This window comes from Petromyzon marinus, chromosome 54, assembly GCF_048934315.1.
Source record: "Petromyzon marinus isolate PM22_M1 ecotype Great Lakes invasive population chromosome 54, UKy_Petmar_22M1.pri1.0, whole genome shotgun sequence".
Classification (NCBI taxonomy): Eukaryota; Metazoa; Chordata; class Hyperoartia; order Petromyzontiformes; family Petromyzontidae; genus Petromyzon; species Petromyzon marinus.
The window spans coordinates 4,685,634-4,701,384 of NC_133720.1; the positions used below are offsets into that span (position 1 = coordinate 4,685,634).

The window sequence follows — 15,751 nt, forward strand, 5'->3', positions numbered from 1 at the left end:
GAGCACGTCGAGCGTCACCACATAGCCGTATGGTTTCTTGACAAAGGTCTTTGTTGGCTTGATGATAATGAGATGGGCATGCTCAAACTGATTGGGAATTTACGACAGGGAATATTCCTCCCTTTAGAGCCTTGGCAAATCCTAAGGCATTTATCGTAATTATATTTCTGAAGCTGCACCGAATTGCAGCTTCGCATATGTGATTTCCAAAAATGTCTTGCGTAACTTTATTTCTGAAGCTGTCCTTTGATGGAGTGCCATGTGCCATTGCCTGATATAAAAATGTGTATTCGGATTTTTTTTTGTTTAACTTATGCATTTTTAAATATGTCATTTGTTGTTTTCAGGATAAGTAAAAAAAATAAGTCTGGGCTCTCTGCTTGCCTGGGTGAAAAGCGGGGCCATGTCTCTGCCCATCCTGGCTAGCCTTGCTCTACTCTTTTCATAAATACATTTGTATGAATAAACCAGTTGGTTCAGTAATTGTAAGAAAACATATTTTACTATGGCTGCGGTTTTAAGTCGGGCAATGACATGAATAATAAACAATGTCTAGGAAATTCGTATTCAGCGGTCCATAGCATTTGACTGTTGCACATGAAATCCTGCCATCTGTTCTAGTACTTATTGACTGTTTACATCTGCGGATTAATCTGGCGATTGGGCGGTGTGTTCCAGTGACTGGTGGAAATGCGTAGAACATCAGTACTTTGATAAATATTTGTATCCAATTGTTATTATGATTGTTCCTGGGCTATTAAGAAATTAACCAAATCTAGAGATTAATCTATGTTATTAACTGAGACAACACTTTAAATCCCACACCTAACAATAGGTAATAGTCACTTACCTGCTCCTATTCATCCCCTATGGGACATAAGCTACAATTAGCTCTCTCCATGTTTTCCCGTCTCAATCTTAACACAGACAGGACACGAACTAATTTTGCTTCACTGTCATCTTCTGACCACTGCAGCGCATCGGGTTTGGAATTTCCACAGCAATGATGTGGAGACCCAGCACAATGCTGCCTGTAAATGCTTGGATCGTCAGCGTGTATACAACCCACACTCATTGTTATCATCATCAACAACAACTCATTGAAGTTGGTTGTGGTGGTCACAAGACTCAGTATTACTCAACCATAATAATAATATACATTTCTCTGCACAAGTGCATGAACCGCAGATAAATTATATTAACGTGTTAAGCTTGAAATTGTATTTTTAGTGCACGTTTGTCATAGGTTAATTATCCCAAAGCAACTGAAGAATTGCTACCCCCCCCCTCTCCTCACTTAAGTTGTTCATATTTGTCAATTAGAATTAATTGAGTGGAATGTGGAAATCCAGTAGGGGTTAACACTATGCATTGATTCATCAACCAATATTGATTCCCACGATACATGCACCCGCTTTCATGTGAAAGGAAATCATGTTTTTGAAACGTTCTTTTTGGCAAATTAAACTCGAGCGATACGCTGGCGTTTCACTTCTCACCGGACGGAGAGCAAACAACAAAAGTGCACAAAATGCGAGAAGGGATATAAAATGACACAAATATACAAATTAATTCTTGAATCACATCACAGCTGTGGATCGTGACAATCCATCTAATCGCCGTGGGGGTGGGGTGGGTGTGCAGGGGGCAGGTAATCAAACACCACACCTGCAGAATGCGATGTGAAGCCACTGAAAATTAAATTGTGAGTCATTCCATGCAGAGCCTTACCCGGCTTGCAAAAGCCAAAACCTCACCACCTTTCATAACGGTGACTTAGAACAGAATACGACTTGAGTCCGCTATTGGATATTTCAGCAATTACCCCTTGAGCTGGAGAGGTTTGCATTTGTGTCCAACCACTCTTTGGAAAAAAACAATTATTCCTGAAATACATTAATATTCAATTTATGAAATGTAAGGTTTTGTTGGACTCTTCAGTGAAAGTATGTATACGAATAGCAAAAACAAAGAGTCCTTACACTGCTGTTGGGCAAGTGCAGTTCATAAACACATTGCCATCTTTGTCCCTCTGGTATTCACAAACTGTATGTAGCGTGCATAACCTGGAGTCCCACAGGAGGCTAACATACAATTTGTGTTATTTTCATAAATTACCAGTGGTGTTCTTAGCAAAAATAAATAGATAAATCTCATTTGGATTGTTAAAGCAACAGCGCAATTCATAGAGAAATTAGACCGCCACTGCCCGTAAATAATGTAAATGAAGTGCACAAATAGCGATGCACGTACTGCACCCCAACGTGATGTTAACACACGGCGTTGAGCTGCAGCATTATTAAACTCGACCGCTTGAGCCACATGCCTGTGGCTCGGCGATCGTTGAATTTCCACCGCTAGCTCAGGGCTGGAAACAGGAAGTCAGCACCAATGCCTCAATGCTCATATGAGCAGGCAACCACTCACTATTTTTTGTTTGACTTTTTCTCAGTTTCGTGGCCATATTGCAGATGTATGCGCTGACGTAAAGGAATACATTCAATGGCACATATTGCCCTGCTTTCGTGTGATTTGTTTAAAGAATTGTATTATTTCGTATTCTTTTCATTTTAAAATGCATTTGAATTTGTATTCAACAAACAAATCGGTCGACAGGTATGACATGTTGGGCAATGTTTTACATATAAAAACACCACCGCTCGATATCAGCATGGGTCAGATTTGTCCAAAAGTTGGCGTGTAATTTAACAGCTAATAAAATATCCATCAAAAGGTGCCATTCTTGAATCTTAAGTCCCTTTATCCTGTATCTCCCATGGGCCCTCCCAGCGGTGCCTCATTCTCAAGGTCTAACCTATTGCATAATCCAGTATCTACCAGAGGCAATAATGTGAAAAATAGATGTTCGCTCACATGTGACTGTATTCATTTGAGCGTAATCCCGTGAGTTTTTGAAGGAGAAAAACATTCTACCATCATTTCGAACAGGTTCGCCCATTACCCTTAATAATGAATGCTGTGTATTCAACATGTTTAGCACAAAGAAACAAAAATAACAATTGATTATATTCCAGCGGCAAGAGCAACAAAAACAAACTCCATACGCTTTGTTACCACCGCATGAACTTGGCGAAACATTTGCTGCATGACTGAATGTCGAGTTTGCAAACAAGAGGCGTGATACAATATTCACTGCGAGAGTTCCTGTTGCAATTGTTAATCCCGTGACGGAAATCAATGCTCCTAATAATAATGAAATAATGCTGGCATCCGGCCTTTAAAAAGAGTTGTCCCAAGGTGCTGCTGCTGCTATGAAATCCAAACGAAAAGGGGGAAATCATATTTCTTTACATTCCACCCCTGGACGTTCCAAGTTTATCCATCACGAGCCACGATCAGTGGCAGGAGGATAGCAGGATCCTAGTGGAGTGCAGGTCCCCATATGAGGGTGAACCTGAAGTTACTTTCCCACGTTGCCCTGCTGCTCAATAAAAATATATATTTTTTATATTTTGAAGGTTAGTGGCTTAATCTGAAAGTGAGTATTCGGTGTTGAGCTTGAGTGGTGTTTTGTATGTTCTCTTCGTGTCTCTGCAGTGTTTTATTAAATGTGTCAATATCCATAATATGCTCTAAAGAAAGCTGTTTCTGGTGTGGACCAATCAGTTTCAAAGACAGTGCCCATATACTACCAGAGCATGTTCTTTTTGCATGTTCACCAAGCAGCACGTGTGGTTAGTGCAGACATGATTCCCTACAAGGGGTTTCTGTTTGGAGTTTTAACATCTTAACACCTGCAGTCACCAATGGTATGCTGCTTTTTGACTTTACCGTCGTCACCTCGGTGACTGCAGGGATTCATCTTCTGCGTGACTTTACCGAAAGAACCAAGAAGGTCTTAACACCTGTTATATTGCCAGAAAGGGTGAAAACAATTCTTACAAGTTAGTTTTGTTTGACCAGGTCAGAACTCTCGAGTTTAAGGATACACTGATTCGCGTCGGTGACCTGGGTGGGCCACCAAAATGGCAAAAGCAAAACAAACAAAATAAAGTTTAGCAAATAAAAAAAAAATATTGATAGATTCCGTGTAGCGGCAAGTCGGCTCGGTTAGGTTATGTTTAGGACACGTACAAGAACATTAAACAGATATGTGGGGTCACTGTTGTACTCGTATGTCAACAATCAATTCCAACCGTAGATCTCTCCATACTTATTTGCAGATGTTTCAGCTTTTGCTCCATTCTCTTCGTTAACGTCCATTGTCTCCGATCCGTACGTCATAGCTGGCACTGTGCAGGCACCAATGGTATGCTGCTTTTTGACTTTACCGTCGTCAATTCAATGATCCACATCGTTTTTTGGCATGGGCCACGTGGATAGGTTTATGACAAATTTCTTGCCATTATCCCTCCACCACCCTGACAGAATTGTCACGATGACAAAGACGGTATTCATACGTGCCAATGTATTGATTAAATGCTAATCAATGGTGAGAATTTTGGCATAAATCAGCCACCTGGCCCACGTCGAAAACAGATATGGATCGCTCTGCTTTTTTTATACATTTTATTATAAAGAAGTGTTATTTGCCACAACATGACGCAGTGCTTTTTGGGAAACCGTATTTCTTAATTAATTAGCGTTAAGCAGCCGTTATACAAATGAATGGATGTCAACGTTGGTATTATCTCACCTAGGAGTCGTGTGCATTAACTCACCTGGACATCTCCTCCAACAACCTCAACGATGCCTCGCTCCGGGAACTCAGTCGGTGAGCGTGAGCTTGAAGACGGGGAGTGCACGAGTTTGTTGCGTTGCAGCGTCTGCGCATGGCATATTGCGTTTTTCTTATGGAACCGATAAAGCAAATGCTTTTCGGCACTGCCATTTACACATTGGTCACATGTCACCATATATTTTATAAATGTACGAACACGATAGTAATAATATATTCCTAACTCTTAAACAGATAACATCTATTTTTAGATTTAAAGCTTTCGTGACTGCAGTAATTCATATTCTTAGTTTTTTCGGTAAAGTCACGTTGAAGAGAAACAACAAAATAATAAAATATATATAAAACAATAAAAAAATTCTCACGACGTTTCGACCATAACTCAAACGGTCATCTTCAGGTGTGTTGGTTTGCATAAATTTATTTTTAAACGGCGCATTTATTTATTTATAAAAAAACGTTAGCGCCACGCGCAGCGATTTGGCAGTTTACCCAGGACTATCTATATTCTGAAAAGAGGAGGGGGGAGACGAAATTTTTTATAATGTATGCTGTCTGAAAGCCACTGTAAGCGTGAACAATCAATTAAGAACTGAAATGGTTTATCAAATCTTTCCAATGATTGCTAAGATAGAATCCATCTTCTCGGTTGAAATTGTCTAGGCTATCCACATATACAAGCACAGAGACAATTTCAACCGAGAAGATGGATTCTATCTTAGCAATCATTGGAAAGATTTGATAAACCATTTCAGTTCTTAATTGATTGTTCACGCTTACAGTGGCTTTCAGACAGCATACATTATAAAAAAAATCGTCTCCCCCCTCCTCTTTTCAGAATATAGATGGACTAGTCCTGGGTAAACTGCCAAATCGCTGCGCGTGGCGCTAACGTTTTTTTATAAATAAATAAATGCGCCGTTTAAAAATAAATTTATGCAAACCAACACACCTGAAGATGACCGTTTGAGTTATGGTCGAAACGTCGTGAGAATTTTTTTATTGTTTTATATATATTTTATTATTTTGTTGTTTCTCTTCAACGTGACTTTACCGAAAAAACTAAGAATAAGATAACATCTATGTTTAATGTTAAAAGGGTCGCAACATTAGCTCATTGAGTCCACTTAAAATGTTGCGTGTTGAACATTGTAAACATTGTACAGTTGTATCCTTCTTGCTTGTGCTGTTGTTTGATGGCGTAAGGCAAAAATCATTTGGAAAAGTGTGATGTTTACATCTTGGCTGGGGGGTGAATTCAATCTGTCAGTGGTTCGCAGTCAATGAAATGATTACTGTTTTTTTTCCAGAAGTCAACAGTGGTTAAGAGCACACCAGCAATTGATGTAATAATCATTCAATTTTCTATAGCGTCATGCAATTGCATCCCACAATGCTGCACATCAATGATCCAGTTCCGTACACAGAGATAATACAAAAACAAACCTCGCTACTTAGCAAATAAAAAACTAAAAAATAATCACAGAGAAAATAAATGAAAATAATTACTCTTTGGTTCTTTCGGTAAAGTCACGTAGTAGGTATAAAATAAAATAAATCACGACGTTTCGGGCTCAACACAAGCGTCCATCATCAGGTGGGAAAGCTTGGTCTGCTGCTGATGCAGACTGTTTAAAGGTTTGAAATGAGCGTAGCTATTGTAGCCACCCATTTCGAACATTTAAACAGTCTGCATCAGCAGCAGGCCACGCTTTCCCACCTGATGATGGACGCTTGTGTTGCGCCCGAAACGTCGTGATTTATTTTATTTTATACCGACGTGACTTTACCGAAAGAATCTTAAGAGTATGGATTCCTGCAGTCACGAAAGCTTCAAATCAAGATTTAAAATAAATAAATCCGTTCGGTCTCCATACCCCAGACCACAATCCCAACATTTTGCCGGATTTAGTAATTATCTTGTTTCGTGATGGCGCACCAGTGGCTGCGTTCGTAAACGTTTCTGTGTACTTTTGGGGCAGTGCCTGTGCCTTGCAATGCACTTACAACGCTCTAAATGATGGTAATGTACGATTTTAATGCGACCTCCATGATGTCTGTAAACAAAAGAAGCACATTGCCAAGCAAGCTGTGGTGCATTGGCGCCGGCCGTTGCGAGCACCCGTGTTCGAACGTTTGGGCTCTCAGGCATTCGTAGAAAAGGCATTAGGCATTTGGCACCATGGGTAACGCATCTGCGTTATCCATGCACACCCGTGACTGTGTATGGCGTCATCTTCCCTCCGCAATACAAAGGGAGCGGAGTGCTTTTAGTGACGATGGCGCACACGATGAGTGTACGGGTGAATTTGATAGACGTGAAGATGACAATTATATTCCGAGAAAGGTCAAGTATTTGCTAATATAGAGTGCTAACATGCGCGTGTAGCGTTTCTAATTAATCTTATAAGTACGTTCCGGTTGATGATGCTGATGATGGACTTCCTCAACAAATTATATATAAACAAGAGGGAAGCTTATGTCTAGCAAAAAAAAGTACAGACAGGTTTCTCCACAATACGCTTTGTTGACAAAGGGGAAGGATGTTTGTTTGCTAATATGGACACACGAATCTCTCTCGGCTATTGGCTCGGCAATGTGGACAATTTCAAGGCCGATCCACTCGGCATTGAAATTACACCAAGGCGAAGATCAGCTTCACTCATCGGCGATATAAACGTTGAGTGTTTTAGAGCTTGGCGAACTTGGTTAAGGGTGGCAATTATCTCCGTTGAGTCTTTTTAGCCAGTGTGTGAAAATTGTACACGGAAGTCTTGTCAGTCTTTTCCCCAGTCGTATCACGATTGCGTCATCGAAGTAATGTCATCAGTTCAGTTTCATGTATTAGGTATAGCCCTGTGAGCCATGCGGCTCTTGAATCGGGTGCAACCGCAACAAACAAAAACGTGAACAAGAAAACATCTTAAAGTGACTACGCGCAACAGAAGAATCCAGGGCAAATATCACAGTGGGATGCAATCAAACAATAACAACCATAAGACAATTTAGATTAAAGTTATCAGTCTAACTCTGTAAGGCGGGGAATCCACTTGGAAACTCGTGCAGAGCTGTACAACCCCCCCCCTCCCCTTTCTACATTAGAAAATGGCCCACAGAAGCATATATCAAAGAAGCACTTCTGAAATCCCTTGAAATTAACGTCTGGTCCTCACCTAGGATCATCACTTACCTACCCTCACTGCACGAGAGTAATGTTTATCGCATAAAAGACCAAACAGTTGATTGTAGTTCTCGGAGGTGGAATGTATCCAAATTAATTTCAGAACAACATTTTAAATGATGGTTTATTGGACGGTCATTGGTAACCAGGCAGAGACCTCCAACTCACAACACTCGAGAACCCAGTTTAATTGCGGGTGGCTGCCTGGATTCGAAACCACGACCTCAGCTTTGCCAGCTCAGCGCCATGACCTCTTTGCCACCTGGCAGCCTCTGAAAATGTCGCATAACTTAACCTACTTTCCACGAGTTTTCGTATTTCCATTTGAAAATGTTGTTTTGTACCCCATGTAATTATAAAACGTAAAATTACGACATTATTTCGCAAAAACAGAAATTTTGATTTAAAGCTTTCGTGACTGCAGTAATTCATATTCTTAGTTCTTTCGGTAAAGTCACGTTGAAGGGAAACAACAAAATAATAAAATATATATAAAACAATAAAAATTATCACGACGTTTAAAAACAGAAATGTCGAGTTCTCGCGCCCTGGGTGCCAGCCTTCTCCGCGGAACGTTGGCGCGTCGCTGTACATGTTCGCTCTTTCACCGTTGCTTAAGAACGTGCGCTTTTGCCCGTTTCAAAACCAAGTCGTTTGCGTGCGCAAAAGTTTGTTCGTGTCATAGCCGAAGTCTTACCTCCGAATTGATCTTTTCAATGAAGGCTCTGACGTTTATTTGAACTTTTTTACTCCGCAAAATGGCCGGAGATGGCAACAGCCCCCCAGAGACCGGGGGAGCAGGCCAGGTATGGCAGCAGCCCCCCCATAGATCATTAATAAAATAATAACACATGTAAATTATATTTATATTAATTTGTAGAAGAGGTTTTGCTTTTCAATGCCCCCTCCCCTCCCCCACCATTTTAACTCCGCTGGCTCACCAGCGGAGTAACGTGATTTAGAAAGAGCGCGATAGATTAATTTACAATTAATTTTGTGATGAACGTTCTATGACTGATGTAGGTTAGTCAGGCTACAAAGTTCAGTCGCGATGCTACCCGAGGTGCAGCAGTACAACAACCACAACATCAGCTGCTCATTCTCGCACAACATTTTGAAGATCTTGTCCACGTGACCTTTGTCTTGTGCACACATTTGTCTTCCCAATATACATCTCACTACGCATTCGAAATATTTTTCTTTTGCTGAATTTTTTTCATTTTCTTCCTTCAAATAGGCTGTTACTGTCTTTAATACGTGTGTGGTAGTATTGTAAATGTGTACTGTAACCGGTGAAATATGTAGACGTAAGAATGGGTTACTCTTTGGTTCCTTCGGTAAAGTCACATAGAAAGAAAACATAAATTAAATAATAGCATACGACGTTTCGATTGCAACACAAGCAATCATCATCAGGTACAAATGAAAGAGAAAACAAACCGAGTAAACTTAGAAATACAATGCAATACAACACAGAGAGTCGGTTAACATAACAGTCAACACTCTACCTGGTTGATTAACGTTCTTCCAAAGATTGCTAAATTTGAGAGAGAGACAAAACACAGACACGGAGACACACAGACAGACACATAAGCAGAGAGAGAGACAGAGAGACACACACATAGGCACAAAGTTCCAAATCAAGTAAGAATGAGGTTCGATAGCTTGCTCTCCCGAACCCCAACCATTACCTTTACTTTTTGTGGGGAAATTATGCTTACTGTACGTGTCTTTTGCGCTACGCGCCATTATTCAACAACACAACCCCCGCGTAAAACGAGAGATAGCCGTACAGGGATGCGGCAACGTTTAGGCGCTGTACGAATGCGCGCTGTGCGACTGTAAGGTGGTTTGGCCCCTGTTGCTTTGCTTTTTTTTACTTTTACTCACCCTCGGTCCATTCCCTACAGGACATTGGTGCAGAACAAGTCTCTCACCTGGCTGGACCTGTCTGGAAACCCGGACGTCACCTGCTGCGGGCTCGACATCCTCCTGGGAGCGTTACGTGAGCGGGCTAAGGGGCTCGAATTCCTCAACCTCACCGGTATGCAGATGCACGCAAAACTAGTCTACCGACGTACACACACACACACACTCAAAGACGAATAGTCCGTGAGCGCAGAGCAAGGTGTTTCGCTTGCCCGTGTACCGCCTGCCGTAGCGTAACTTTAGCGGTCCCAACACATATATAGTTTCGATTTAAAGCTTTTGTGACTGCAAGGATTCATCTTCTTTGGTTCTTTCGGTAAAGTCACGTAGAATGAGAATAAAATAATAAAATAACACAATAAAATTCTCACGACGTTTCGGCCACAACACAAGCGGCCTTCATCAGGTGAAGGGACGAGACTGTCTAGTAGGACAGCGCTGTCCTACCAGACAGAAGGGACGAGACTGTCTGGTAGGACAGCGCTGTCCTACCAGACAGTCTCGTCCCTTCACCTGATGAAGGCCGCTTGTGTTGTGGCCGAAACGTCGTGAGAATATTATTGTGTTATTTTATTTTATCAATTTATTATTTTATTCTCATTCTACGTGACTTTACCGAAAGAACCAAAGAAGACATATATAGTTATTTAGATATGAGCAATTTGTGTCGTAATCGTTTGAAATTAGTGGGTTTATCAAATAGTTAACTCGTGGCGGGGTAATATTCACCGATCTGCCAAGTGGCCGTTCGTTGCACCGCCTAGCCATTTAACAATCCCGTACTGGGTGAAGGCCTCCCCAGGTGTTTTGGTCACGGCGGTTGTTTTGGCCATAATTCACCACGCCGGTCAGAGCAGGCTGGCAACGGAGGTGCCCGCGGGCCGGTTGAAGATGTATCACTCGCCGTCGCCGTTAGCCATTAGAGGGGATTGAACTTGCGTGAACGAGTTTAATAACACTGCGTGCGAAGCCGCTGTGCCGTGACTGCATAGAGGGTGCCACAGTTTCGAGATGTGAGCTAACCTCTGGTATACAGGGGGTTACGGGTTCGACCCCGACGCTGACGCCTGTGCATTTGGAGTTTGGCATGTTCTCTCTCCCCGTGGTAGCGTGGATTTTTCTCCGGGTTCTCCGGCTCTTCCCTCCACATTTTAAAAGATGCTGTTAGGGCAATTGGCTGCTATGAATATCCACTCGATTAAGCCACTTCGTTGGGCAATCATTTGTGAAAAAGAGCTATGTAGCTCAGTGGGTCTTACGTGGTAAAATAAATTAAAATTTGTAAAGTTTGTTAATTTAGTTTTAGTATATGCTCTGCCGTGATTGGTCATCACGTTGGCATGACATTATAATTAAATAATTACAGGGAGACTCCGTATCGGTTGAGAATATAGCAGGAATCTATGCTTTTTTATTGACAGCACCAACTCACGGAATCCCGTGCATTCTTAGAAACTGAATTTACAACGGGCCCTCGAAATGCGAGCCTCGTACAGAGACCGGTTTTTACACACGGGTAAATGCACAACTCTGTATTCACGGACACCGACACAAATCATCATGTGCAAACACGCGTCACTTTATTAAAAGTCACACGCACGTAGGGGAACACGCGCATGCACACACATAACATTTGCGTGCCTTTAATTTACTGTCAGTGAAATAGCCACGCGCTGTGCAGTCAAGTTGATGACAATCAATGCGGTTCTAAAAAATGTTTTTTTTTATCATCGGATAGTACATCCGTAGAGGTTGGAAGATTAAAGGAAGCGAATGAGAATTGTAGGTGTCGCATATACGCTGGAAATGTTTTTTTTTAATAAGTAGTAATTTTTGTGTTCGTATTGTTGCTTAGCCTATTTGATGGATGTAATTTTTGTATTTCTGCCATTATATTCAGTAAATTGCAAATTTTTTATCTCATCACATCACTGGTTAATTTAATAGGTGCTGTACACGTAATTTTTTCTTCTAACTTTACTGTTTTTGTTAAAATATATTTCATTCACAAGCTCTTATGTTGTTTTTAAAATAGGACAATAATCTCCCATTCGACAACGATAAACATTCAGTTGGATAATTATTGGATTTTTTTGTACAAAATAAAATAACAACTTTAATCATGAATGCCACTTTACAACAGACAATTATATAGTAGGCTCTGGTGTTTTTGCAACAGTCCTTGAGCACAACGATTGATTGACATCAGTAGATTGTTTTTTTTTACGTTGTGGTGAATTGTTATGCCCTTTAGTATCTGTAGGGGCAATGTGACACAAATCAATTGCCATCGATTTTTGCTCCGTGATTCGTTGCCAGTGTCTTGAGCTTAAGTCTCAGTATTTATCAGCGAATTGACGTATCATTACAACTTACGTCATGTCATTGCTCGAGATCAAGGGTGGTTGATGCGGCCTAACAGTAGCGTCTTCGCTGCTAAATCGCAGAGTTTCACGGTGCGAATTTTGGCGGCTGCCCTGGTTAATACTGCGCCTGTGTAACAGCCGTGACTGTTCTACACGGCGTCAGCTTCACAGTGGACGTTGAAAATATCCCCGTGACGTCATTCACAAGAGCAAGCCATAGTGTGCCGGCGTCAGTGTCCACATCTTCCCAATGCAAAATTCACCCGCGAATGTTTATATTGGGATTATGCGCAGAAATCATCGCCCCCCCCCCCCTCCCCTTTACTGTCAGACGAATGCCCCAGGTCACCCTTGAAAACGAGGCTTGTCCTGGTCTCTTGATTTCTCACCCGGTCAAACTAAATCAACTTGAAACCTTGCCTTTAGAGTGTGGTGCCTCGAACACTGGAGCATCTGAGCACAGTGGACTTTGCATGATTTCGAGTTGACGTGAACAGTTTTTCGTTTCGGCAGATATTGCATCGTGAGCAAAACTGTAACATAAACGGATTAAATTGGATTAGCTAGAAAGAACCTGAGAGTATGGATTAGCTTATCAATCTGGACTACAGATCTTTATCACAAAACCAAGAACGTTGGCTCACAATTGCGTGACCTTAGTTATGTAACCTGATCCATTTCCTGGGCGATGCCATACCTGGACATCTGTGAAAAAGAGCTTCATAGTTCATCGGATTCCTCCAGTATAAATATTCTGATTCTGTGTATCAATTCCATGTTTGTGTTTTGACAAAACCTCTTTGTGCACAATTGCATACATTAACAAAGCTTTTCGAGGTTCCGAAATAAAGCCACGTTACAAAGGGCACATTTTTTACAGGACGTGGCTCAATTTGGCCGAAAAATGTAAGTACGTGACACCCCCCCCCCCCGGTTTAGATGGCGGACATGAATTGATTTTTGTTGAAAACAAAAAAATTCGGGCAGTTTTGACGTCGGGATTGTCTGACAAGAGGAATTGGCAAATAGGGGGGCATTGCTTTTTGAGACAAAACGCTCAAGAGTTTGTGTTTATTTTTAATTACAAATTGATGAGAAAATGGTGAAATAGGTTTCTTTCCTTCTCCCCCCCCCCCCCCCCCCATTCATAAATAAATACTCTTTTCAGTGGAAATTAGCTTCTGTTATCAAAACGTGGGCGGATATGGGAATGAATGAGAGAACATTTTAATATAAGGCACTCCTCATGCATTGCAAGAAATTCAAGCCGTGTTTTGTGCCCGGAGAGCATCGCCTTCATCCTTATTGCAGCGACGTCTGGGCTCTACACAGGAGATACCCTATTGATGACCAGCAATGTACAGTGGCTCCGTGAGCTTTTTATCTTCCACACGTGACCCCACAGGCGATGTAACTGGGGGGGGGGAAGTCAACAGTGGTTCTCCTTTGGATGGACTCAGACCCCGCCATCAGAATGGGGAATTTCCACCACTGGCTCAGCGCTGTAAACATGAGATAAGCGCCATGGTCACGGTGACTTTTTGGAATGATGATTCATCGTTTTGTTTTGCTTGTTTACCCTGTGGTCGATGTAGTTCCTTAGTATTATTATCACGTGATAAGCCACTTCGTTACGCAATTGGCCACTTCGTTGAGCTATCATTTGCGGTCAGGTCGCGTCTGAAAAATAAGCTGCAGTGAGAGACAGAATAACAACAACAAAATCCAGAAAAACGCATGTCAAAAATGTTAGAAATTGATTTGCATTTTAATGAGGAAAATAAGTATTTGACCCCCTCTGAATCAGAAAGATTTCTGGCTCCCAGGTGTCTTTTATACAGGTAACGAGCTGAGATTAGGAGCACACTCTTAAAGGGAGTGCTCCTAATCTCAGCTTGTTACCTGTATAAAAGACACCTGTCCACAGAAGCACTCAGTCAATTAGATTCCAAACTCTCCACCATGGCCACGACCAAAGAGCTCTCCAAGGATGTCAGGGACAAGATTGTAGACCTACACAAGGCTAGAATGGGCTACAAGACCATTGCCAAGCAGCTTGGTGAGAAGGTGACAACAGTTGGTGCGATTATTCGCAAATGGAAGAAACACAAAAGAACTGTCAATCTCCCTCGGCCTGGGGCTCCATGCAAGATCTCACCTCGTGGAGTTGCAATGATCATGAGAACGGTGAGGAATCAGCCCAGAACTACACGGGAGGATCTTGTCAATGATCTCAAGGCAGCTGGGACCATAGTCACCAAGAAAACAATTGGTAACACACTACGCCGTGAAGGACTGAAATCCTGCAGCGCCCGCAAGGTCCCCCTGCTCAAGAAAGCACATATACATGCCCGTCTGAAGTTTGCCAATGAACATCTGAATGATTCAGAGGACAACTGGGGGAAAGTGTTGTGGTCAGATGAGACCAAAATGGAGCTCTTTGGAATCAACTCAACTCGCCGTGTTTGGAGGAGTAGGAATGCTGCCTATGACCCCAAGAACACCATCCCTACCGTCAAACATGGAGGTCGAAACATTATGCTTTGGGGGTGTTTTTCTGCTAAGGGGACAGGACAACTTCACCGCATCAAAGGGACGATGGACGGGGCCATGTACCGTCAAATCTTGAGTGAGAACCTCCTTCCCTCAGCCAGGGCAATGAAAATGGGTCGTGGATGGGTATTCCAGCATGACAATGACCCAAAACACACGGCCAAGGCAACAAAGGAGTGGCTCAAGAAGAAGCACATTAAGGTCCTTGAGTGGCCTAGCCAGTCTCCAGACCTTAATCCCATAGACAATCTGTGGAGGGAGCTGAAGGTTCGAGTTGCCAAACGTCAGCCTCGAAACCTTAATGACTTGGAGAAGATCTGCAAAGAGGAGTAGGACAAAACCCTCCTGAGATGTGTGCAAACCTGGTGGCCAACTACAAGAAACGTCTGACCTCTGTGATTGCCAACAAGGGTTTTGCCACCAAGTACTATGTCATATTTTGCAGAGGGGTCAAATACTTATTTCCCTCATTAAAATGCAAATCAATTTATACCATTTTTGACATGCGTTTTTCTGGATTTTTGTTGTTATTATTCTGTCTCTCACTGTTCAAATAAACCTACCATTAAAATTATAGACTGATCATTTCTTTGTCAGTGGGCAAACATACAAAATCAGCAGGGGATCAAATACTTTTTTTCCCTCACTGTAATAGCTCAGTTTGCTTTACCTGATAAAATAGAAATAATATTTTTGTAAAATAATTTAGTTTAGAAAATAAAATAATTTATTTATAAAACATTTTATATACATTTTTAAAATATATTTTTAGTGATTTGTTTACCTTTCCCATACTTTGCACTCCTGTATTTTTTTTGTATTGTTTGTTGGTGTAACTTTCTGACCCGCCCCTACTGGACATCTGTGAAAAAGAGCTTCATTGCTCATCAGATTCCTCCAATTCTGATGATGTTTTGTCAGTCCCAAAACGTATTAGTAAATCTATAGGAATCTGCGATTAACAAATCGAGGCAGTTTTGGTCCCTGCGAGCAACTAGCTTTGTGAGCAAATAAAATGATGGA

At 41.7% G+C, this 15,751-nt stretch overlaps 1 protein-coding gene across 2 annotated transcripts in view; it reads left to right on the forward strand.

Moving 5' to 3' along the window:
* TONSL (tonsoku like, DNA repair protein) overlaps positions 1 to 15,751 on the forward strand; it is a 104,064-nt gene that overhangs the window by 65,815 nt on the left and 22,498 nt on the right. For both annotated transcript variants that reach the window (XM_076052101.1, XM_032974430.2), the window contains exons 27-28: positions 4,662 to 4,735; positions 9,791 to 9,924. In XM_076052101.1, coding sequence (XP_075908216.1) covers positions 4,662 to 4,735; positions 9,791 to 9,924 — 208 coding nt within the window. The remainder of the gene's footprint in view (positions 1 to 4,661; positions 4,736 to 9,790; positions 9,925 to 15,751) is intronic.